General features: G+C 36.0%; 2 protein-coding genes, 1 long non-coding RNA gene and 2 pseudogenes across 7 annotated transcripts; all 5 read right to left on the minus strand.

Annotated features, from left to right (window-relative positions):
* Positions 1-105: 105 nt before the first annotated feature.
* LOC148916302 (cyclic nucleotide-gated ion channel 1-like) lies at positions 106-13,338 on the minus strand (annotated as a pseudogene). The gene is made up of 7 exons (XR_016127916.1): positions 13,295-13,338; positions 12,142-12,565; positions 11,831-12,034; positions 11,316-11,604; positions 10,964-11,078; positions 957-1,211; positions 106-780 (listed from the first exon to the last, which is right to left on the minus strand). The product of XR_016127916.1 is annotated as a cyclic nucleotide-gated ion channel 1-like (transcript).
* On the minus strand, positions 2,566-3,722 carry LOC148916303 (uncharacterized). Its single transcript, XR_016127918.1, has 2 exons — positions 3,147-3,722; positions 2,566-3,027 (listed from the first exon to the last, which is right to left on the minus strand). It is a non-coding gene; the product is annotated as an uncharacterized LOC148916303 (long non-coding RNA).
* Positions 3,826-7,846, minus strand: LOC148916304 (cyclase-associated protein 1-like). Of its 2 annotated transcripts, XM_089054543.1 has the most exons (5): positions 7,236-7,846; positions 6,519-6,657; positions 6,372-6,389; positions 4,303-4,344; positions 3,826-4,194 (listed from the first exon to the last, which is right to left on the minus strand). In XM_089054543.1, exons 1-2 carry the CDS (start codon positions 7,497-7,499, stop codon positions 6,622-6,624), a joined length of 300 nt encoding a protein of 99 aa, XP_088910669.1. In that variant the 5' UTR covers positions 7,500-7,846; the 3' UTR covers positions 3,826-4,194; positions 4,303-4,344; positions 6,372-6,389; positions 6,519-6,621. The 2 variants fall into 2 exon arrangements, with proteins under 2 accessions (XP_088910669.1, XP_088910668.1); XM_089054542.1 differs by lacking the exon at positions 6,372-6,389 and having other exon boundaries at positions 7,236-7,842.
* A 2,130-nt stretch (positions 13,339-15,468) lies between the features above and the next one.
* On the minus strand, positions 15,469-16,873 carry LOC148916305 (cyclic nucleotide-gated ion channel 1-like; annotated as a pseudogene). Its single transcript, XR_016127917.1, has 4 exons — positions 16,693-16,873; positions 16,382-16,585; positions 15,866-16,155; positions 15,469-15,628 (listed from the first exon to the last, which is right to left on the minus strand). The product of XR_016127917.1 is annotated as a cyclic nucleotide-gated ion channel 1-like (transcript).
* A 4,038-nt stretch (positions 16,874-20,911) lies between these two features.
* LOC103335645 (putative receptor-like serine/threonine-protein kinase At4g34500) lies at positions 20,912-25,114 on the minus strand. 2 transcript variants are annotated; one of them, XM_008238661.2, is made up of 7 exons: positions 24,338-25,114; positions 22,746-22,850; positions 22,530-22,652; positions 22,178-22,348; positions 21,947-22,076; positions 21,660-21,869; positions 20,912-21,263 (listed from the first exon to the last, which is right to left on the minus strand). In XM_008238661.2, the coding sequence occupies exons 1-7, from the start codon at positions 24,895-24,897 to the stop codon at positions 21,243-21,245; spliced, it is 1,320 nt and encodes a 439-aa protein (XP_008236883.2). In that variant the 5' UTR covers positions 24,898-25,114; the 3' UTR covers positions 20,912-21,242. The 2 variants fall into 2 exon arrangements, with proteins under 2 accessions (XP_008236883.2, XP_008236882.2); XM_008238660.2 differs by having other exon boundaries at positions 20,912-21,269; positions 24,338-25,113.
* Between the last annotated feature and the right edge of the window lie 570 nt (positions 25,115-25,684).

Genomic DNA, 25,684 nt, shown 5'->3' on the forward strand with positions numbered 1-25,684 from the left:
TTACTGTCGCGTTACATGAGTTGTACTCTCATACATATATAACTCATAATAATTTCCGTACTTTCTAATACAATCATTTTTAAAAAAAAAATCCAAGTCTAAAAATAATGATAAAAAAAATACATCAATTAAGTAATACAAATTTGCATACGTCGTTACACTCAAGTTCAAACCCCCGCTATATACATTAGTGTAGTTTAAGGAAAAATGACTCGATACATATAAAGAACCAAACGATGTCTTTCTACCGTCCTTCAAGTGGACCGGATGAGTCATAATAGTCAGACCTCCTCGATGGAGCTGAGAGGGTTCGGTTCATAGCCCTCCTTGTATCATGGCGACGCCAGTTGGTTTGTATAAGATTTGTAGAGAGATGTACCGGCATCCGAGCATCCGTGCTAAAATGCCTCCAGAATTTAGACGCTATAATCTTCAAGTCATTGGCCATGAGTGCAAATGCTTCAACTTTTGTGAGGGACTTGACAAATCTTGTGGAGATTGGTAAGTCTGAAAGCGGGGAGAATGTTGATGCCCAGGTTAGAAGTTCTTCTCCATAAAATTCACCTTTGGCAAGCACTTGGTGGTTGAAGAACCTCCACTACTTGTTCCAGCACCATTATTAGTTGTCTAGGTCAACACAATGCCTTGAGTGATGAAGAGCATTTTAACAAGTGGTTCACCCTCTCCAATTATATAGTTGTCGTCTGTATAGCTCATTGGCTTAAGATTGTCAAAGATTTCTTTCAACACTTGATCGTCCATAACTCGAAGCATTGGCACCTAATTTTAGATGTTAATTAAGAAACTTAAACAGTACATGTTAAACGAAGAAAAACTAAATTACGAATTATAAAATTAATAAGAAAAGAGACGACTAATTTGGAATTCCAGTAACATCTCCCTTTACTAATTAGAATAACGAAAAATTAAACGCTTTGGAGATAAAGGGAACTTACTTTCTTCATCGTAGGCCAGCAGAGATGTCGCTTAATAAATCTCTTTTGTTCCAAGGGAAGAATAGAGAGGATATTCTCCACATGAACATCTTTGTTTTGTTCAAGTTGTTTGTGCACCTTTTGCATGATCAGCGCCTTCATATTCTTAGGGATGTCATTTTCAGATAACCAGAATTGTACCTCTAGGTCTTTCATTTTCAACTGCCGTATAATTCTCATCTTGGCTGATGTTCTAGTTACCAACTCCATACATATCTGTTACACGACAATCATGAGTTCTTTTAACCCTTATTTCCATGTCAACACCATCTAGCTTTGCCAATGACTGTTGACGTGAGTCTCCTAATTAATCAAGGAGATTTATTTCTTTGATTAATTAAGGGATTTACTTTCCTATTCTATATAGTTGACAAATCATTGTATAATTAGGAGATACTATCCTAATTGATTACTATATCTATTTCCTTATAAAGCACTCATATAAACTCCTATATATCTATATATATATATATATATCTCCTTATGGAGAAGAATAAAACTTAACCCAAAGTATTTAAATCATATTCATATTCTGGCAATGACCATCTAGTCTCTATGTAAATTTTTTTAAATATAAAAAATATCACCATCTAGCTTTATTAAGCCAAAATAATTGTTTGATGAACTCCAAGATTGAGATCCTTACAACAAAACTCCAATACTAAGTTAATTGAGAGAGACATTATGTACTTTTTTATTTATCAGAAAGACGTTATGCAATGAATGTTTTAATTTAGAAGTTATGGTCAACATGGTCTAGTCTAGTGGAAGAGAGTCTTGATTTGCATATTAGAGGTTTTTCGAAAAACCATCAAAAGAATTTCTCTCTCCCGCAGCCCTCCACTTTCTTGTTTACTTTGGATTTGCTAGCTTCTTGGTCAGGTGTATTGATATGCTAAGAGAAGTTGGTCACTTCCTATAGCTATGTGTTTATGTATTGGCAGAACTGTAGCTATGGGTTTGTGTTGGGGGGGTTAATCATTTCTCTCTCTCTTTTGCTTCAGGTTGGGGTTTTAATTCAAGGTTCAGAGTTCGTTGGGGGAAGAGAAATTGGGGCTGGGAAGAAATTTGGGTGGGTGAAGAAATTGATGGGGAGAAGAAATCTGGGTGAGAAATCGTTGGGGGAAGAAATTGGGGCTGGAGAGAGAGAGGGAGAGAGATTTAATTTAATTTTATAAGGCATTTTTGCCCATGCGAAGAAGTACTTGTCATTGCCATGTCATCATTTTTAACGAAAAAGTTGACAGAGACGACGGAAAGGACGCTTGTTGAAACTAGATGCATAATTAAAGTACCACGATAACAACAAAACAATATGAGGGACGAAAAGTAAAATTTGGGTGTAATCCGAGACCGTTGCTATATTTTGGCCAAAAGAATAAATTAACAATTAAAATATTAAAAATTAAAAATAAATTTTTGAAAACTCTCTCTCCTCGAGAGACGGAGGGAGCGGGTCGGGGAAGGGTGTGTGTTTTACAGATCTGGGTATTGTTCTAAATTTCAAAGGGTGTGTTTTTTCAGATCAGACACTGAAGCTGATGATTGGGGTTGTGAAGATCAAGTAGTACTCTAATGTCCTCATAGGGTGAATTCATTGGTGGTTGGATTGGAGAAAAAATCGTTGAATTAGTCTCGGATTTGGGAAAAAAAATTGTAAACGAACTTTTGAGAAAAAGTCATATGAAAATAATGTTTCTTGTTCATAAATGGCTGACAGGATTGATTAATTTGAGAACTTGGTTTCCAGCCAAGAAATCCAACCAAAACTTGGTAATTAAGTGGAGCATCACTTGAGATAAATTAATATATGAAGATTGAAACTTACATGACTAGCAAGGATGTACAAAAAGAAACTGAATGCGCCTTTAAATAAAATCCATATCTTAGTCTCTCTAGCAGGAGTCTTGTTGAGTTTTGTACACAATAAGTAGATGCGAAGAACTCGTGGTACATATTGCAACAGAGCAAGCAAAGCCAAAAACTTCATCGTATTCAAAGAACTAGAGTCCATGAAGATAAGGATCACTGCCTGGACACAATACAATGGATTAAGCCAACAGTTAATTTAGCTTATATTCAAATATCCTAATTTCAAATACAAAAATTAGTTGAAAAAGAGAGATTGGTCCTAAAACAATTTACTCATACCTGTGGAATGGGGAGAACAGCTAAAAGGTCAATTAAGATGTGTGATGAGATCCTCCAAATCCTGTTAGCCAATGCCAAAGCATCTTCAACTAATATGGTTCCTTTTGTCAAAACTATGGTATGAAGATATGATCTCCCCATGACCCTAAATGTTGGAACTTTAGGTTCGATATAAATTTGAATAACAATGTTCACTACATAAAATAGATCCATTGTCGATCGTAGTGAAATAACCGCTCCCTTCAAACTTTTGTCCAATCCAATGCACTGCGTATCTTTGTTGACAATAGGAATATAAAAGCATAAAGAATCTATTAAGACCCCAAATACACATGATTCAAAAAATGGCCCCTTCCACTTTGGAAGAAATGGCCGAACTCGATAAAAAATGCTCTGTACTATTTTTCGCCATTTTCTACTTGATCTATGCCCTTCATTTACAGTAGAAGATTCCTCAACTGCCCAACTGAAGACACATCATAAACAACATATCAAAATCAGGTACTATAAATATAGATAAATAAAGCCCTAATTAACTTTTCTATGATATAATATGGACCCACGCGTTCTTTCGTTTTTATTACCTTCGCAGTGTCAATTCTCTTGGTGCACTATGTTCTACAATGCTGAAAAAGATACACCAAACAAATGTTGATGCACAAAATTGGATAAAAGAGGGGAAAATTAAACGATATCGCCCATCCATATTATAACACGGATCAACAAAATTAAGGTAGCAATTAGTACAAAGGAAGAACTAGCATCTGCCTTGTCTATTGTGAGAAAAGAAACTTCAAGAGAGGCATTGAATAAGAAGACAATCAAATCATACATAATATTGGCTTCTGAAATAGGATCAGATTAAAATAACAATAACATGGGATCAGATTGTTTCAGTACAATTTTATTTCTTTAAATTAAAAAAAAAAAGATGAGAAATTAAGAAATAATATAATTAGAAGGGTAAAAAATGCTCTCTACTATTGTTGGCCATCCTCTCCTTGGTCTATAACCTTCATCTACAATCGCAGATTCCTCAACTGCCCAACTGAAAACACATCATAAACAACATATCAAACTCAGGGACTACAAATATATTAAATTTTCTATGATATAAGGTTCTTTATGGATCCATGTGTTTGTTGGTTTTTCTTACCTTCGTAGTGACAATTCTCTTGGTGCAGTAAGTCCTACGATGCTGAAAAAGATATAACATTCAAATGTTGATGCACAGAATTGGATCAAAACGGGAGAAAAATAAACGATATAGTCCACTTATATTATAACACGTCACGTGTATACGCATATTGAATCAATAAGATTAAGGCAATAATGAGTACAAAGTAAAGAACTAGCATCTGCCTTGTCTGGCGTGAGAGAGCCTTTACATAGGCAACAGAAATTGGGCCTCTATTATGAGCCCTTTTTTTTTTTTATCCAACCAAAAAAGAAAGAAGAAACTTCAAGAGAGTCATTGAATAAGAAGACAATCAGATCATATATAATAGCCACATCAACTAATAAAATAAATTAAAAGAATAGGCCAAATTGTAGCAATGATCCTGGACTATACCCAAACTTTACTTTTCGTCCCTCACATTATTTTGTTGTTATCGTAGTACTTTAATTAGATATCATGTTGCATCATTGGTCTTTTCGTCAATTTAGTTAAATTTTCTGTTAAAATTAAGGGCAAATTGGGAAATTCATAATATTTCTCTCTCTCTCTCTCTCTCTCTCTCTCTCTCTCGATGATTTCTTCTTCCCCCAACCCCAGCACCCACGAACCAGAACCCTCTACCCTAGCTCGCAAGCCCAGCACCCATGAACCCGAAACCCCAGCCCCCATCCTCCACCCCAGATCCGATTTGTGAAGAGAAATTGGTTCAATCTTTGAAGGACGCTGAAATGATGGTTCATAATGACATTCTTCCCAAATTAATAGTCTGCCATTGAACAAATTGCAAAAGCCTTATCATTGAACAAATAAAAGTCCCAAGAACGGAAAACCATCAAAAGAATTTCTCTCTCCCGCAGCCCTCCACTTTCTTGTTTACTTTGGATTTGCTAGCTTCTTGGTCAGGTGTATTGATATGCTAAGAGAAGTTGGTCACTTCCTATAGCTATGTGTTTATGTATTGGCAGAACTGTAGCTATGGGTTTGTGTTGGGGGGGTTAATCATTTCTCTCTCTCTTTTGCTTCTGGGTTGGGGTTTTAATTCAAGGTTCAGAGTTCGTTGGGGGAAGAGAAATTGGGCTGGGAAAGAAATTTGGGTGGGTGAAGAAATTGATGGGGAGAAGAAATCTGGGTGAGAAATCGTTGGGGGAAGAAATTGGGGCTGGAGAGAGAGAGGGAGAGAGATTTAATTTAATTTTATAAGGCATTTTTGCCCATGCGAAGAAGTACTTGTCATTGCCATGTCATCATTTTTAACGAAAAAGTTGACAGAGACGACGGAAAGGACGCTTGTTGAAACTAGATGCATAATTAAAGTACCACGATAACAACAAAACAATATGAGGGACGAAAAGTAAAATTTGGGTGTAATCCGAGACCGTTGCTATATTTTGGCCAAAAGAATAAATTAACAATTAAAATATTAAAAATTAAAAATAAATTTTTGAAAACTCTCTCTCCTCGAGAGACGGAGGGAGCGGGTCGGGGAAGGGTGTGTGTTTTACAGATCTGGGTATTGTTCTAAATTTCAAAGGGTGTGTTTTTTCAGATCAGACACTGAAGCTGATGATTGGGGTTGTGAAGATCAAGTAGTACTCTAATGTCCTCATAGGGTGAATTCATTGGTGGTTGGATTGGAGAAAAAATCGTTGAATTAGTCTCGGATTTGGGAAAAAAAATTGTTGAATCTGGGGAGGAAAATAAGAGGTTGGGTGTGCTGAGAATTTTGGGGATGGGGTGGTGTGCGCAGTGAGGGAGAAAGCGCAAGGCAGGGGTGACTTGGTTCGCTGGGGGTGGTGTGGTGGGAATGGTTGTTTGGGTTGATTGGGTTTGCTTCGCCAGGATGGTGGTTGGTCAACAGGGCACAAATCCAGTGGGTCAAAGTCATGCCACGTCATCAATACTGTCATATATCATGGGTTAACGGAGAATATGATGGAAGATAGTAATGGAAGTATGAAACTGATAGTAAAAGTAAACGTTGAGGATGAAAATGAGAAGAAAAGTCAGAATTTCAAGAAAGTTACGGGTAGTAAAGTAAAATTTACCTAATATAATATTGGCTTCTGAAATAGGATGAGATTGAAATAACAATAACACGGGATCAGATTGTTTCAATACAATTTTATTGCTTTAAATTGAAAAAAATATGAGAAATTGAGAAATAATATAATTAGAAGAGTAGAAGAAATAACCTCATTCAGAGACTGTCAACAGCACTCTTCAAGTGGATGAAAAAATTAGACCGCCTCCCTTGGGTCAGTGCATTTGCCTTTGTGATAACCTCATTCGGAGGCTTCAGAAATTCAGCCAACCCTGTGCATTGTCAGGTTTCTGCACAACAACGAGCATTCCCATTGAACATAATGAATTTCATTTCACAAGGAAAAGTAAAAGATAGAAAACATTTAAAGTAGATAAGCTCACACTCCTTGCTACTACTAACATTCACAATATCCTAAGAATTGTAACATTAATCATTTGAGTCGCCCCAAAAGTCAGCAACACCGAATATTGGTCGTTGCCCGACTATGTTATAGCTGATATAATCCAAATATCGCTAACATTTCATCGGTTCTTTTCCCCATCAACTGCTCACCAAGATGAAATGAACACGCACCAATCCCATCCAAACCCAACAAGATAGCACATTCCTTTCATGGTCCTTTACATAATGGATAACGTTTACGACCCCATCAATATTTAACATCAAACACACGTTTTTAAAAATCCAATCAACATTTCATAATCAAAACATAAACCTCGTCGAATCTTTATACTAACCAAACAATCCATAAGTAAATCTAAAAATTCAGCACCCAAACAAAATGACACCCAAAAAAAAAACACATAAAATCACACTCAAAACTACTAGCGCAAAGAAAGCATTACGATTTATGAGTGAGACTGACCTTTGTTTGCTTCACCTGAATCAGCAGGTCCTTCTGAGCAGCAAAAGCCTGCTGGAGAACCTTGGTCACGTCCAAGACCGGTCCCCCAATCTTCTCGGCCGCGGCCGAAACCCTACCCAGATACTGCCGAATCAGATCCTCATAGGCCAAAATCGACGGGTCCAGCGGCCCGTCGTCGCCACTCGCCGCCGCACCGCCCGACAGCGACAGCGACTCTAGGCGCCCCACAGCCGATTCCAGCCTCTGTATAAGCTTCTCCTCCATAGCCGCAAGCTCAAAATCTGTGTGTCTTCTCTGTCTTTGTCTCTCTCTCTACGGTTAGATTAGATCTGGTAGATTTGGTGTGGCCGTTAATTAGTAGAGAAATGACTTCCTTCGCTTTTTCTTTTTTTCTTTATATATATTTTTAATATTTGGGTATTTTTTATTTTTTTTTACACCGAAAGGTGAAAGGGGAATTTTGATTTGGCGGGTGTTAATCTGAGTCTTCGCGCCCGGTTTTTGGGGGTTTGGCCTTAGGAGACGTGAGGACACGTGGAGGACAGAGAGCGAATCTTGGCTGTTCGTGCGTTGTTGAACACCTTACCTGTAGGGATGGCAACGGGCCGATTAGGGGCCGGGTATGACAATACCATTCCCGTCCCCGTACTGCCCCAATCCCAGTTTATGCTTTTGGGAATCCCGCCTCCGTCCCTGTTCCGTCGGGGAAGTGTCTCCCATACCCGCCTCAATCCCCGGTTTTTAATAAGATATTTCTTGTTAAAATAATTTTCTAAAGAACAATCACATCATTTTGAAATTTTAAAAACAACCATCACAAGATATTTCTTGTTAAAATAATAACTCAACAAGGCAAAGAAGGAGGACACAAAACTTGAAATAATTTCTATCCAAATCTTTAGAAACATTTTTAGTAAGCACAATAAATCCATCTAGTCTCTAAGGTAACTTTGTTTATTGTATTATATTAATATATATGAATTATAAATAAGGATTACCTACACTTTAGTGCCTGGAGGTTTAGTGTCAGTATCGAAATGGGAGGTTTCATTTTAATCAATTTACAACATTTGAAATATTACTAATTTACACGTTACATTGACAAAGTCGACGTTAGCTGACTTGGCAGTCGTGGGACCCACCTCATAACCAAACAGTAATTAGAAAGAGATGAAATGAAGGACAATTTCGGAAAAAAATAATAAAAAACTCTTTAAAAATATTATTAAATTAGATTTTTAAAACAAAACAAAATCCTCTGCCCAGAAAGAAGTAGTCCCAAGTCATGCCCTTAAAGGTATTGAGAATCTGATGAAGGGGGCAAAAACCCAGATCAGATCTTGATCTAGTGCTGGGTAAACAAGATCTAATATTAGCTTCAACAATACACAGAATATTCCTCCAAAACCCATCACAGTGGAAGAAGAAAACCCAGATGCTATTTCTACACCATAATATTCTAACAACGTAGAATTAAAACAAAACAAGAAGAAGAAAAAAACTCAAATTCTTCTTCTCAATCACCAAGTACCAGATTTCATTTTTTATTTTTTTTTATAATGATTTTTCCCGAGAAAATAAGGGCAGACAAAAAAAAAACGAAAGAAGAAAGGAAAAGGGGGGGGGAGCCATATGGAGATCCATACGGTAATTAGAGGCACAAAGCGGTGGCTTGAAGATCATGCTCATCACCACAAACCTCACTGGATTTGAATAAATCGAGGCCGTCCATCATTGGGGGCGGCGGCAGGTTGAGATCGAACAGCAAAGGCGAGACTCTCCGAAACGACGACGTCAGGACGCAATCATCGCCGTCATCTACGACGGAGGATGAGGAGTCGCAGTCGCTGTGGCAGTCGTCGGGTTGGACAGGGTGCACGGGTCTCCGCTGCAGCTAAGCATCGGAGGTGTGCCTAGGCTGGGGGCGGGGCCCACTGAAAGACTCGACGGTGCTGCTGAGGCTGCTGGAGGTGGGCCTGCTTGCCTGAACGACATCGTAGAGAGAAGGATGATGAGGAGGGAGGCGGTGGTTATTGTTGATGTCATAATCCACGGCTTGGGACTACTTCTTTCTGGGCAGAGAGAGAGAGAGAGTTGGGATTTTTTGTTTTTGTTTTTAAAAATCTAATTTAATAATATTTTTAAAGAGTTTTTTATTATTTTTTTCCGAAATTGCCCTTCATTTCGTCTCTTTCTAACTACTGTTTGGTTATGAGGTGGGTCACGATCGTCGCCAGCGATTAACGTTTGACTTTGTGAATAAATGTAAATTGATGCAAATTGATTAAATGAAACCGCCCATTTCGACAATCGACACTAAACCCCACCACTAAAGTGTAGTTAATCCTATAAATAAATATATTACTTATCGGGCGGGTTTGGGGATGGGAAAACAATCTCATCCTGGCCCATCCCGTCGGGATTTTACAAATTCGAGATTTCCGCCCGATTTCCTCAAAACTCCCCATTAGGCCGAGGACTCGGTATTATTGCCATCCCTACTTGCCTGAAAGTCATTAACTTGTGCTAACTCAAATTATTATTTTTAATTAATTTGCGGGATATAATCAGACAAAAACAACAAATTTCTGAGGGACGGTGTAAGGTGGGACCCTTCAAATTTATCTGGTCTCATTCTCTTTTTATTTATTTATAAACTTTTAATAGTTTCATTTTTATCAGTAGCGTTACCAGCAGACTAGTATGACAAATTATAATATTGCCCAATCATGACTAGGGGAATGAGTTCACACTCTCTAATTTCCGTACAAAATAATAATAATAATAATATTGATTGAAATATATAACTCATAAAAAAATACATCAATTAAGTAATACAAATTTGCATATGTCATTGCACTAAAGTTCAAACTCCCTCTATGTACATTAGTGTATTTTAAGGAAAAATGACACAATACATATAAGGAACCAAACGTTATTTTTCTACCGTCCTTCAAGTGTACCGGATGAGTCATAATAGTCATCAACTGGATTGTACCATCATCTCTCATCATCCGTTCTAAAATGCCTCTGGGAATTTAGACGCTATAATCTTCAAGTCATTGGCCATGAGTGCAAACGCTTTTGTGAGGGACTTGACAAATCTTGTGGAGATGGGTAAGGCCGAAAACGGGGAGAATGTTGATGCCCAGATCAGAAGCTCGTCTCCACAGAAATCACCTTTGGCAAGACACTCGGTGGCTCCAGCATCATTGTTTTTTTAGATACCCAGAGTTGTACCTCTAGATCTTTCATTTTCAGTTGCCGTATAGTTCTCATCTTGGGATGATGCTCCGGTTACCAACTCCATACATATCTGTTACATGACAATCATGAGTTCTTTTAACCTTAATTTCCATGTCAACATCATCTAGCTTTGCCAATGACCATTTTGTCAAACGACTCTAGTCTATATAATTTTTTGATTTTATTTTTTATAAAAAATATCACCATCTAACTTTATTAAGCCAAAATAATTGTTTGATGAACTCCAAGATTGAGATCCTTACAACAAAACTCCAAGAGCCCGTTTGGGAGAAATGCTGCCCTCCTAGAATCACTTTAGGGGAGAAGCATATCTTATGTCATTCTCCATAAAATCACTTAAAACCACTTAAAGTGATTATATGGAGAAGTGATTTTTTGCTTATCCGGAACCACTCCCATACGAACGGAACCATAAGTTAATTAAGATACATTATGTTTAATTTAGAAGTTCTGGCACCAACCTTCAAATTTGTAAGGAGGTATAGTAGAAACAGGAGCAACCCACTTAGAGAAATAAAAATGGCAAAGATATTTTCCCATGTATAGTTACTCGTCTCGAGGTTTTGCCCAAGAGAACTGCAGAATCAAAACAGAAGAAATATATTCAATGTACTGCAAGTAATGAATTCAATGTGCTGCAAGTAATAAAATATTCTAGGACCTCTCATCTATGTTAATGACATTACAAGTTAAAACACCATTTATACATATGTGTGTGTGATGTTAGGCAACGTAAAAGGGTAACGTTAGGATCTAGACAGTTGTAAATTTGTTCCTGCTAAAAAATGCAGTAATGCAAAATTATGTTCAAACCTTAGATTTCGCAAGCCCACCAGAAACAATGAAGGAATTTTTTCGGTAAATTTGTTGACTCCAACACACCAGACCGAACAGCCTCAACAAACATACCAAAATCGAAGGGTGTTGCATTAGTATCGTGTGGATTTATAGAGCATAAGTCGTCCAGAAATGTGATGTTTCTGATTGTACAACCATTGCAGTAGAAGGTAGTAGGTTCACATCCATTGTTGTTTCGACAAGCATTTTGCCAGCAAGCCGTCTCCCGCTGGATAGCGAAAAAGTACCAGAAAGCTCCAAATTCCTAAGAACATCAACAAGTTAATAAGTTAGCAAACAAACTTTTGAGAAAAGTTTCTACAAAGTATATATCATTCATATGAAATTAAATGATGTTTATTTTGTTTATAAATTGGTGACAAGGTTGATTAATTTTTGAACTTGGTTTCCAGCCAAGAAATCCAACCAAAACTTGGAAACTAAACGGAGCATCACTTGAGATAAATTAATACATGAAGATTGAAACTTACATGACTAGCAAGGATGAACAAAAAGAAACTGAATGCGCCTTTAAATATAATCCATATTTCAGTCTCTCTAGTAAGAGTCTCGTTGAGTTTTGTACACAATAAGTAGATGCGAAGAACTCGTGGTACATATTGCAACAGAGCAAGAAAAGCCAAAAACATCCTCGTATTCAAAGAACTAGAGTCCATGAAGATAAGGATCACTGCCTGGACACAGTACAATGGATTAAGCCAACAGTTAATTTAGCTTATATTCACATATCTGAATTTCAAATACTTTTAAAAGAGAGATTGGTAAACCAATTTTCTCATACCTGTGGAATGGGAAGAACCGCTAAAATGTCAATTAAGATGTGTGATGAGATCCTCCAAATCCTGTTAGCCATTGCCAAAGCATCTTCAACTAATATGGTTCCTTTTGTCAAAACTACGGTATGGAGATATGATCTTCCCATGGCCCTAAATGTTGGAACTTTAGGTTCGGCATAAATTTGAATAACAATGTTCACTACATAAAATAGATCCATTGTCGATCGTAGTGAAATAACCGCTCCCTTCAAACTGTTGTCCAACCCGATGCACTTCGTATCCTTGTTGATGATAGGAATATAAAAGAATAAAGGATCTATTAAGACCCCAAATACACATGATGCCAAAAAAATGCTCTCTACTATTGTTGGCCATCGTCTCCTTGGTCTATAACCTTCATCTACAGTCGCAGATTCCTCAACTACCCAACTGAAAACACATCATAAACAACATATCAAAATCAGGTACTACGATGCTGAAAAATATATTAAATTTTCTATGATATAAGGCTCATTATGGATAAGAAGACAATCAGATCATATATAATAGCCACATCAACTGATAAAATAAATTAAAAGAATCAATTAACAATTAAAAAATTAAAAATACAGTTTTGAAAACTCTCTCTCCTCTCTCTGCAACTAACGACAGAAAGGGAATAGAGATAGAGGAGGGGCTGGGATTCGGGCAGTGAGGGAGAAAGCGCAAGGCAGGGGTGACTTGGTTCGCTGGGGGAGGTGTGGTGGGAATGGTGGTTTGGGTTGCTTGGATTTGCTTCGCGAGGATGGTCGTTGGCACAAATCCAGTGGGTCAAAGTCATGCCACGTCATCAATTCCAAGCTCATTTGACTGTCATATATCATGGGTTAAGGAGAATATGATGGAAGATAGTAATGGAAGTACGAAACTGATGGTAAAAAGTAAACGTTGAGGATGAAAATGAGAAGAAAAAACATTATGTAGTAAAGTCAGAATTTCAAAAAATTTGGGGGTAGTAAAGTAAAATTTACGTAATATAATATTGGCTTATGAAATAGGATGAGATTGAAATAACAATAAGATGGGATCAGATTGTTTCAATACAATTTTATTTCTTTAAATTGAAAAAAAGATGAGAAATTGAGAAATAATATAATTAGAAGAGTAGAAGAAACTAACTGCACAGCCGTCTCTTGGGATATCTCCATAATTGCTGAAGCATTAATAGCCCTTCCTGCAATATAGAGAATCGAAAACTTAATTAATTATACAATAAAATATATATATATTATGTATAATTTTAATCTAGATTCTAGTCTGTGTAAAATTTGGGCGGATATATACTTCTGAATACCTGATCACCAGTATATTTTGCAAAATGAGTGCTTCAGACATATATATAGACATCTAGAGTAAAGTCAGCTGTCCCTTTGTATATAAACTTCTGTGAATGAAATGGTGATGAACCAAAAGAAACAACGAAACTGGTTGTGTTGTATTATGTGACGAAAACAAGCGGAGTAGAGGACTATTTATAGGCTATGATGTGGGTTTTGAAACGAAGGTGCGAGGAAAGAAAAGGTACTTTCAATTACAACTCGAATCCCACACACGGAATCTGCCTCCAGCTCATTCCTATGCTTGCCATTTCTCTGTTCACTCGTTTCGTGTGTGTGTGTGTGTGAGAGAGAGAGAGAGAGAGAGCACGTGTCGAAGAGAAGCAATGCATTAAGAACGTATACTAGTCTGCGACGGTCCTGGCAGGAGTTTGACCGTACAACAGTGTGCTCTCTCTCTCCAAATCCGAGACTAATTAGATTTTTTCTCCAATCCAACGAGAAATTATAGAATGATATTGTATCGCCACGTCAACTGGTGATATCCTCACTTAAAATTTGCCACATGTATTTTTTTTAAACAAAATTAAAATATACTTTACTGCTGGACTTTGGCTACCAACTTTACCCTTCAACTTTAGAACAATACCCAGATCTGTAAAACACACACCCTTCCCCGACCCGCTCCCTCCCTCTCTCTCACCCTCTGTTTTTCTCTCTCCCCACCCCACCCACCCTGTGTCGTTAGTTGCAGAGAGAGGAGAGAGAGTTTTCAAAAAATTATTTTTAATTTTTTAATTGTTAATTGATGTGGCTATTATATATGATCTGATTGTCTTCTTATTCAATGACTCTCTTGAAGTTTCTTCTTTCTTTTTTGGTTGGATAAAAAAAAAGGCTCATAATAAAGGCCCAATTTCTCTTGCCTATGTAAAGGCTCTCTCACACTAGGCAAGGCAGATACTAGTTCTTTACTTTGTACTAATTACTGCCTTAATCTTGTTGATCCAATTTGATTGTACACGTATTATAATATGGGTAGACGATCTCGTTTAATTTTCTCCTTTTTTGATCCAATTTTAAACATCATCATCTGTTAATTGTTATATCTTTTTCAGCATTGTAGAACATATTGCACCAGGAGAATTGTTACCACGAAGGTAATAAATACGAAAGAATGCATGGATCCATAATGAGCCTTATATCATAGAAAATTTAATTAGGGGTTTTATTTATCCATTTGTAGTACCTGATTTTGATATGTTGTTTATGATGTGTTTTCAGTTGGCCAGTTGAGGAATCTGCGACTGTAGATGAAGGTTATGGACCAAGGAGAGGATGGCTAGCAATAGTAGAGAGCATTTTTTTGGCATCATGTGTATTTGGGGTCTTAATAGATCCTTTATTCTTTTATATTCCTATCATCAACAAGGATACGAAGTGCATCGGGTTAGACAACAGTTTGAAGGGAGCGGTTATTTCACTACGATTGTTCGCTATGAATAAACATCATTTAATTTCCTATGAATTATATATACTTTGCAGAAACTTTTCTCAAAAGATTGTTCGCTAACTTGTTGATGTTCTTAGGTATTTGGAGCTTTCTGGTACTTTTTAGCTATCCAGCGAGAGACGGCTTGCTGGCAAAATGCTTGTCGAAACAACAATGGATGTGAACCTACTACCTTCTACTGCAATGGTCGTTCAATCAGAAACATCACATTTTTGGACGACTTATGCTATGAATCCACACAATACTAATGCAACACCCTTCGATTTTGGTATGTTTGTTGAGGTTGTTCAGTCTGGTGTGTTGGAGTCAACAAATTTACCGAAAAAATTCTTTCATTGTTTCTGGTGGGGCTTGTGAAATCTAAGGTTTGAACATAATTTTGCATTACTGTATTTTTCAGAAGGAACAAAGTTACAACTGTCTAGATCCAAACGTTACTCTTTTAAGTTGCCTAACATCACACACACATATGTATAAAAACCAACTCCCATACGAACCCTAAGTTAATTAAGATACATTATGTTTAATTTAGAAGTTCTGGCACCAACCTTCAAATTTGTAGGGAGGTATAGTAGAAACAGGAGCAAGCCACTTAGAGAAATAAAAATGGCAAAGATATTTTCCCATGTATAGTTACTCGTCTGGAGGTTTTGCCCGAGAGAACTGCAGAATTCAAACAGAAGAAATATATTCAATGTACTGCAAGTAATAAATTCAATGTGCTGCAAGTAATAAAATATTCTAGGACCTCTCATCTATGTTAAGGACATTACAAGTTAAAACACCATTTATACATATGCGTGTGTGATGTTAGGCAACGTAAAAGAGTAACGTTAGGATCTAGACAGTTGTAAATTTGTTCCTGCTAAAAAATACAATAATGCAAAATTATGTTCAAACCTTAGATTTCGCAAGCCCCACCAGATACAATGAAGGAATTTTTTCGGTAAATTTGTTGACTCCAACACACCAGACCGAACAGCCTCATCAAACATACCAAAATTGAAGGGTGTTGCATTGGTATTGCGTGGATTTATAGAGCATAAGTCGTCCAAAAATGTGATGTTTCTGATTGTACGACCATTGCAGTAGAAGGTAGTAGGTTCACATCCATTGTTGTTTCGACAAGCATTTTGCCAACAAGCTGTCTCCCGCTGGATAGCTAAAAAGTACCAGAAAGCTCCAAATTTCTAAGAACATCAACAAGTGAATAAGTTAGCAAACAAAATTTTGAGAAAAGTTTCTACAAAGTATATATCATTCATATGAAATTAAATGATGTTTATTTTGTTTATAAATTGGTGACAAGGTTGATTAATTTGAGAACTTGGTTTCCAGCCAAGAAATCCAACCAAAACTTGGAAACTAAACGGAGCATCACTTGAGATAAATTAATACATGAAGATTGAAACTTACATGACTAGCAAGGATGAACAAAAAGAAACTGAATGCGCCTTTAAATATAATCCATATTTCAGTCTCTCTAGTAAGAGTCTCGTTGAGTTTTGTACACAATAAGTAGATGCGAAGAACTCGTGGTACATATTGCAACAGAGCAAGAAAAGCCAAAAACATCCTCGTATTCAAAGAACTAGAGTCCATGAAGATAAGGATCACTGCCTGGACATAGTACAATGGATTAAGCCAACAGTTAATTTAGCTTATATTCACATATCTGAATTTCAAATACTTTTAAAAGAGAGATTGGTAAACCAATTTTCTCATACCTGTGGAATGGGAAGAACTGCTAAAATGTCAATTAAGATGTGTGATGAGATCCTCCAAATCCTGCTAGCCATTGCCAAAGCATCTTCAACTAATATGGTTCCTTTTGTCAAAACTATGGTATGGAACTTTAGGTTCGGCATAAATTTGAATAACAATGTTCACTACATAAAATAGATCCATTGTCGATCGTAGTAAAATAACCGCTCCCTTCAAACTGTTGTCCAACCCGATGCACTTCGTATCCTTGTCTGCAATTTAATATGACAGTTTTCGATTGCAGACATATTAAATTGATGTCCCTTTCACCTCACTGTCACCCCTATAAATATGTGTTTGAAGCACTCATTTGGCAAAATATTAAATTGATGATCAGGTATTCATAAGCATATATCCGCCCAAATTTTACACACACTAGAATCTAGATTAAAATTATATATAATATACAATTTTTTTATTGTATAATTAATTAAGTTTTCGATTCTCTATATTGCAGGAGGGGCTATTAATGGCTTCAGCAATTATGGAGATATCCCAAGAGACAGCTGTGCCTGTGAAGTTAGTTTCTTCTACTCTTCTAATTATATTATTTCTCAATTTCTCATATTTTTTTCAATTTAAAGAAATAAAACTGTATTGAAACAATCTGATCCCATCTTATTCTTATTTCAATCTCATCCTATTTCAGAAGCCAATATTATATTAGGTAAATTTTACTTTACTACTCTCAAATTTTTCGAAATTCTAACTTTATTGCATAAAGTTTTTTCTTCTCATTTTCATTCTCAAAGTTTACTTTTACTATCACTTTCATACTTCCATTAATATTTTGGGACATTTTGAAAAAAACCAAAGGAGAGAGAAATATTTGTAAAAGAAGCTAAAATAGATAAAAATGCCCTTATTTCTTTTTAGATTTCTTAAGGAATCTTTTACATTTGCAAAGTGTTCTCCTTCATATCTGAGGAATTTTAGAAATTTTTTTATAATTTTTTTAAGGTCATGAGTTCATACTTTCTAATTTCCGTATAAAAAAATAATATTAATATTGATTGAAATGTATAACTCAAGCCATGCACACAGTAGACTTCTAGGAAACTTCTATGGATCTTTTGAACAGAACACTTCCTACATCCACATAAGTATCCGCATCCAATAACCAATAGACAGCTGGCAACCTATTTTGTCACAAATTAAAATATTGAATGTATTTTTAGTAAACAATCTACTCCTCCTTTGGTATCTTTGGAGTCAAACTTCCCTCGGGTCAGCCTATCCCCATCCAATAATCAGTAGCCAGCTGGAGAAAAAGCTGAAGCCCATGAAACTCAATAAGAGCATCTCAAGGGAGATGTGGCAATTTGACATTTACACACTCCATCCGATATGTCAAATAAATAATTATTGTAACAGTCAAATCATTAAGATAAAGAAGAAGAAAAATATAAAAAAAGAAAAATAATAAATGAAAATAATAGCCAACTATCTTTTTAAAATAATAAAATATTCATTTGACATCTTGCTTTTGGGATGTCAAAAATAACATTTCAACCTCGAGCCTTCATTCCACATCAGCTTTGACACATCAGTTAGAGTAATGCGAGATGTTATTTCTAACCGTTATATGTCTATGTGGTACTTTTGACACATTAGTTGGAGATGCTCTAAGGCTCGCCTGGAGAAAAATCTGCCAATTCATTTGTGTTGTTGGGGAGTTGCCTTGCGACATGGCTCCTCATACTCTCTTCTTGACCAACGGATGCTTCCTCTTTCTTTTATGAGATTTTCTATTTAAACCCCACACTTCTCTTAGTTCACCCAAACTTTTAATTTAAATTTTCACAATTTCTAAGTAAACCCCACTATCTTCCCAAACTACCCTTAAATACATCCCAAGCTGAAAAATTAAGAAATAAAAGAGATATTCTATTTAAATCCCATAAGTTACATTTATAGGAGAAAATACGTTATGAGCATGAGAAATAGTAAGTATTAAATTAATTTTTTGATGATATTTCAAAGTCTTATTCATTGTTTGTTTTCAAGTGCATAAACATACAATTTAACTCTTAAGTCCGCAAGCTTGAATTATAACCATAGTTTCTATCCTGTTCACACCCGTGGACTTAATCGACCTGCACTTTTTGTTGTTTCAGCAGAGCTACAGCTCAAATCAAGAAGCTTCGACACCCATAAAAAGGAAGAAAACAAGACTCTTTACTTCCTCGAAATCATCATTAGCGTATCATAAAGCACCCAAGGTCCCATCTTCTCCAGCCAAACCCATAGTTTCTAGTTGTTCCAGAAAGGATGATATTCTCACCCCATTGCGAAAGAAGCCGGCAACAGAATTGGAGGACAAGAAAATATCAACTCCCAAATCACTTCACAAGTCAGTCAGTTTCACACCCATTAGGGAACTTTCCAGATTGACTTCAACAGTCATCAGGAAGATTGAAAATTCAAGAGTTGGTGCTAGTTCTTCCAAGACATCAAAAGACTGCATGACTCCTCTAAAAACTCCAACTACGGTGTGCCTCCCAATTTATTTGTATTTTTTCTAAAAGCATCTCCAAAGATTTGCAATTTTTCCAACAGTGCTTATTGCTAAAGAGTTTATCTTTGGAACTGCAGGTATCTAAGAATGAGGTGCACAAGCGTTGTACAAAAACCCCATGTTCCGAAAAGAGAAGGTACCTGCTCATGTAAAACAGAGCAAGCAATCTTCTAAGAAGTTTCAACCTTTATTCTTTTTTCTATTTTTTTCATTAATCGATAAATTCAAGTTACCCCATACTTTCTAGAGAAATAGAACAGTTTTACCAAAACATCAGGTATAAATTTTAAATCAAAAATCAAAACAATCAAGCAATCAACAACCAAAAGTACAAAAAAAAAAAAAAAAAAATCAACAAAGGGAAGAGAATAAGATCATTACAGCGAAACAATCAACAAGTCTTTCCATCAGCTTCCGGGCAGATTTCAAAGAGGTAGGCTCGTCAATGTTCTACGTCTTTAAAAGAGAAATTAATCTGGCATAGGATGTAGAAGAGTTTGTATTTTTTTAAAACTTAATTTGAAGAGTTGTGGGGTGTGTGTATAGATGTATTATGGTTAAGTATTAAGTTGGATGACCTTTTTTGTCTTTTTACACCATAATAAAATTTACAGCTTAATTATTTAAGTATTCGGGTGAACTAAGAGAAGTGTGGGGTTTAAATAGAAAAAATCTTCTTTTATTTTTATTTAATGTGACTAATGAAAGGGATGAGCCAAATAAGGTTTGTGTTTGGGTTTTTTTACGGATGAGGCTTGGGTTTTTTTTTTTTTTTAAAAAGTAACAAGCAAGGTTTTTTATTTATTATTTATAAATAGATAAGATTTTCAAATCTTATCCAAATTTTGATTTTGATTTTTGTCGAAATGTTCAAACACAAAAACTGACATATCATAATATACATTCAAGCAAAATAGCTTTTTTTCAAAAAAAATTCACACATATATAAAATTATATTGAATATAGAGCTTCATATATAGAGTCCTCTTGTTGTGAGAGTGTTGTTTTTAGGGCCCCAAAGATTTCATCGGAGCTCTAAATAGGATTCTATCAACCTCTTTTAGGATTGTATGGTGTTGGGAAAAGGTATATAATTTTATATTTTTTAAAATAACTTTTTATATTTGGAGAATTTTAATTATAAGATTACACTCTTGAAGTTTAGCCTAATTACAATCAGACCCTATATGTTTAATTCATTCCTCGTTCTGAAAAGGTTATTAAAAATTTATGTTGCTAAATTTGTTACTATCTTCTTGGGTTTATTCTTATTTTCATTTATGGGTTGATTGTTGATTTGACTGGAATTGATGGTGTACTTGCTGTTTCTTCAATTTTTGTTTCTAAGGCTTACAAATGCGGAAGAAGAAGCAAACAGTTAAAAATTATACAAAGCCCATTTGATATGTAATTTGGCAACCATTATTGGTGGGTTCATGTACAAATTTTCTTGATTCAACCTTCTTCCAAGTCAGTATATTTATTTATTTTGCAAGTACTTGAGAGAAGATTCATTTGGCATAATTTCTCTTTATTTCATAAAAAAAATTCTGTCGCATGTATAAGTTGTTAAACTATGGTTTAAAAGACATAGGCTTCGCCATTTGGGACTTGATTATAAAATTTTCTCTAATTGCATCGGAATCTGATTTTTGAAAAAAGGATATTCTTAACAGACCTCACCTTACATATCAAAAGATATAAAGTACATATTTACAAGCTCCTAAGTATGAATCCAAATATATCAACAAAATCTATAAGATCATGGGAAAAAAAATTATAGAAAATATTATATGCACATTCAAGGCTTGTAAAATCTTTTCTATATACTAATGGAGAATCATGATAAGAAGTCGAATGGCCTCAGGAACTACCTCCTGTGCCAAAACATAATAATCTCCACTTCCATATCTCGCTTCATTTCTATCCATGGCATGCTTGGATTGGTTATTGAACATTATCAGATGCAGCTGCACGGGAAGGGAAACAATCTTTCTATCGGGCTGATCGGGTTTCCTGCAGCTTATAGAACAGAAAAATGAGGAAGCTGACAATGAAGAACATATTAATGTGATCTTGATGTTGAAGAAATAATACATTGGCAAGTAGGTTGCCAACAAATATGTATAAATGTGATCTTGATATTGAAGAAATAACACATCTGCAATGCATCTACAAACCAGTCTCTACATTTATTGAAAAATTTATATCCTACCAGTCCCATCATCACCAGTCTCTTCCCCTTAATAGAAGACAGGTTTTGAGATCAAACCATGCAAAGGCAGAAATTTGTGGAGAGGGCAACTCTTTAATATATGACTCAAAATTTATGCAAAGTTATAATACTAGCGATCGACCAGACCAAGAAAATTCTAAGTGGGACAGAAACATATATGATAAGAAAGGACTTACAGAACGATAAGGGAAGTCATCTGCCTCAAGCATATGAACAATTTGCCCCATTTTTGGTCGCTTGTTGACATCTAAATCTATACAGCGGAGACAAACCAGCAATGCTCGCTTCATAGCTCTTGGAGAGGGCTGAACTTCTATCAGAGGATCTACAACCTCCTCTCCACGGCGACTTTGGATCATTCCTTTAAACCAATCAACCAGGTTCATCTGATATACACCAACTGAAACAGTTAGGACATTGTTGCAGTGCTTCTAGGAAACAGAGAATGAAAACTTGGCTTTACCTCTCCAGCTGGTCTGGAATAGTCAATTGGGCTTCTTCCTGTAATTATCTCCATGAGTAGAATTCCAAAGCTATATACATCACTCCACTCGTTCAGCATACCTGTGCTTGCATACTCTGGAGATACATATCTACAGAAAATTACAGTGAAGAATCAGTACTACAACATAGTCGAGATACCATCCAGGTAATGTATCATTGAAATATCTTCAGAATTCAAGAAAGAACTAACCCAAATGTCCCCATGACACGTGTAGTCACGTAGCTTGACTCAGGTGCTAAGAGCTTGGCCAGGCCAAAATCTGATACTTTTGGGTTCCATTTTCTATCCAGAAGAATGTTGCTGGATTTTATATCACGGTGCACCACCTTGGGTTCTAACCCTTCATGCAAGTAGGCCAGCCTGTTAGAAAAACAAGAATAGGTTTATAGTGATGAAGGATAATAAATTTTCATAGCCAAAGTAAGGAGATCGTGAGAATGACAAAAGCAGTGCAATATGTTACAATATGTTACAGATCCTGTCATACTGAGACATATAATCGTTAAATACAAGCACAATGAAGAATACAGAATTATCTCACCCTTTCGCTGTCCCGACGGCTATTTTCATTCGAATATCCCAGGTCAGAGGGCTGACAGGCCCAACATCACCATGCAACCATTGCTCCAAATTGCCATTGTCAATGTATTCATATACAAGCATCCTGGCAGAGCAGTAGAAGTCCCCATGGACATGTTAATTAGAGGAAGAAACGGGTTAATCTGAATTCACCTAGAAGATATGACAATAGAGTTACCTTTGAGCACCTTCAGCACAATAGCCAATTAGACCCACCAAGTTCTTATGCTTTACTTTACCAATGGCTTCCACTTCCACCTTAAACTCTGTCTCTGCCTGACCCCTATATGTAAGATGACAAGCAGCAATTAAATTTTGAGTGAACAGAAATGTTATACAAAGACCAAGTTCAAATCTGAAAATTTGCTTTCATGGCAAACAAGCAACTGCACTTCATATAATTTCACTTCACGGGAAATATTTTCAACATCCATCATGGAGCCACGGCACTGTTTATGTTTTTGCTCCTATTGTTTCTGGTATGGTATTTTAATATATTTAATATTAAAATGGGAATGTTTCGAAGACAAAGTAATATTTGGTCAATCAAAAGTAGAAAATCAATTATGAAAAGTGAAAACAAGCTCTGAAGATTAGATATAACAATGAGGCATGAAGAAAGCACAAAGTTGAAATTGAATATAGTAAAGATATTAAAAATAAAAAGAATGAAGAATGAAGAATAAAAGTTATAAAAGCACAAAGTAATTTTCTTTTCCTCGTACAGCGGAACAAAGGAAGGCTCTTTTTCTTTTTAATCAAAAGAAAAGCAGGTCACTGAGTGTACAAACAGTGATTACTATATTAGTTATTGATTCAGTGAAGCAAATGAGGTTTAGTCTGGTGGAAAAGGGTCATGACTTGCAGACCTTCCTTTTGTAGTTTAGACTATCGCTTGTATTCCAAAAACAAAACAAAAATACTAACATGAATAATTTATACAGTTTTTTTAACCAAAAGAATAATTATACAGTTTAAAATGTACACCGGTGATTATTATTAATAATTTATAAGAAAACTAAAGTGAATAATGATATAGTTCACAATGTGTATACATATATTACATGCAAAACGTCTATATTGTGATGTTGCATACCAAATTAATGATAGGGATTAATTATAAATTCCATTTTGTAGAAGTAAGTCTAAAGTCAAATTTCATATTCTTAATTTCATTATACAACCAATTAGGTATTGGTTTAGAGATTCTTTTCTTCCTAACATTAAAAGAAATCTCAAGTTCGAATTCTCTCACCCTTCACCATTGACCAAAACTCTCATGGAGTGACGTTAGTTGAATAAAAAAGCATAAAAAGTTATGGGACGTTCACTTACGAGTAATAGTAATCAAAAGAAATGGAATGATTTTCATTCTCGACTTCCCCCAATTATACAGATTAATAACAATTAATAATGTGCACTTCGCAGTGATTTTGTTTTTGTTTTTTTTTTTTTATAAAAACAAAGTTTTAACGTAGCTTCTAGATTCCCCACCAGCCTATCTTACTGCCACTTGAGCTAAGAGAATTGAATAAAAAATATATATCCGTAACTAAACATTATTAGTGTTGACTAAAAATACATTATTAAACACACAGCTTGAAAAGACCCTTGGATCTAGTATGAACGAGAAACATGTTAACCAAAAATAAACAAAAAACATGTAAATTATTTTCCTCAACCATTCCTATGTATTTTTGGACCGAAAATATTTCGATGAAAAAAAAAAAAAAAAGGGGAAGAGTTGAAATTGAGTAAAAAGACACGTACTTGTTGTTGAGAAGGTTCTTGACCGCCACGACAGAGCCGTCCTGCAAAATTCCTCTGAAAACGACGCCGTATCCTCCTTCTCCAATCACGTTGTCTGGAGAAAATCCACGCGTCGCAATCTCCAGCTCTTTCAAGCTATACCACCTGCCCCACCCGATGTTCTGCGGACCCGACCCGTCACTCTCCAACCCGCTCCGCTTCCCTTTCCCTCTTTCGATATCCACAATCTCCATCTCTTCCTCCACCTCCTTCACATTTTCATTTCCGATTTTGCCCTCGCCAATGTCGAGGACGGCGCGCGGGCTAGGAGATTTAATCTCGGCGATCTCTTTGGAAACAAGCGGGATTGAGCCGGAGCTGTGCTTGACGCGCATCTTGCGCTTTCGCGAGGCTCGGGTCGTACAGACGCAGAGGAAGATGAGGAGGGCGGCGGCGAGGAGGCAGAGGACGAGGATGGCAATGACAGCGTAGAGTTTGAGGCTGAGGAATGGGGTTGTGGAAGTGAGCTTGTGGGAGAGGGAGGTGTTGGATGTCTGAGTGGTCTCGCCGGCGACCGTCATTGTTTCCGGCGAGCGATGTCGGTGGAGAGTTTGAGCTGAGAATTTCTATAGAGAGAGAGAGAGAGAGAGAGAGAGAGAGAGATGGTGGGAGTGTTTGTTTGGTTGATGAGTAAATAACTTGAAGTTAAAGTTCAGTCAGCAATTTAGACTGTTAGAGGATTTTGCAGAGAGAGATTGAGAAGGAGAAAAGAGTGCGGTTTCAACGGACACAAAAGCGAAAGGCAAAAGTTGAAGTGAAGGAAATAACAGAAAAAAATAGGAAAAAAAAAAACGAAAAGAAAAAGGGAAGTTGTAAGATTATGGGTTTGATATTTGAGATTATTACAGAACTGCCAGTCTAGAGTGTACAGCCAGGCAAATCGCAGTAGCCCTTTTTTCATTTAATCCATTCAACAATTATATAGTTTATAAAATTAGATGTCTAGAACAAAGTGATATCTGAGAACCATTTTAAAAAAAGAAGAAAAAAAAAAGAATTTTGACAAAAAAAGAAGAAATTGTATTGACTAAATATAATAAAATGTGTACAATGTCGATGGATAATCAGAATCTTAATTAAGATATTCATAACCTGAATACAATCACAAAATACAAAAAGAGCAAAATTTCATAGTTCTCTTTTTCAAAATTGCATTCATCATGTCATTAATTTTATTCTCTGAAAATAAAATAAAAGCAACAAGAAAAGAAATACAAATATGAATTCATCCCAACGGGATCTAACTCAATGAAAAAGAACCTTGATTTACCAGTGTGGTCTAAGATTCAAATTCACACAATTGTGAAA

This window comes from Prunus mume, linkage group LG6, assembly GCF_029339155.1.
Source record: "Prunus mume cultivar Tortuosa linkage group LG6, ASM2933915v1, whole genome shotgun sequence".
Classification (NCBI taxonomy): domain Eukaryota; kingdom Viridiplantae; phylum Streptophyta; class Magnoliopsida; order Rosales; family Rosaceae; genus Prunus; species Prunus mume.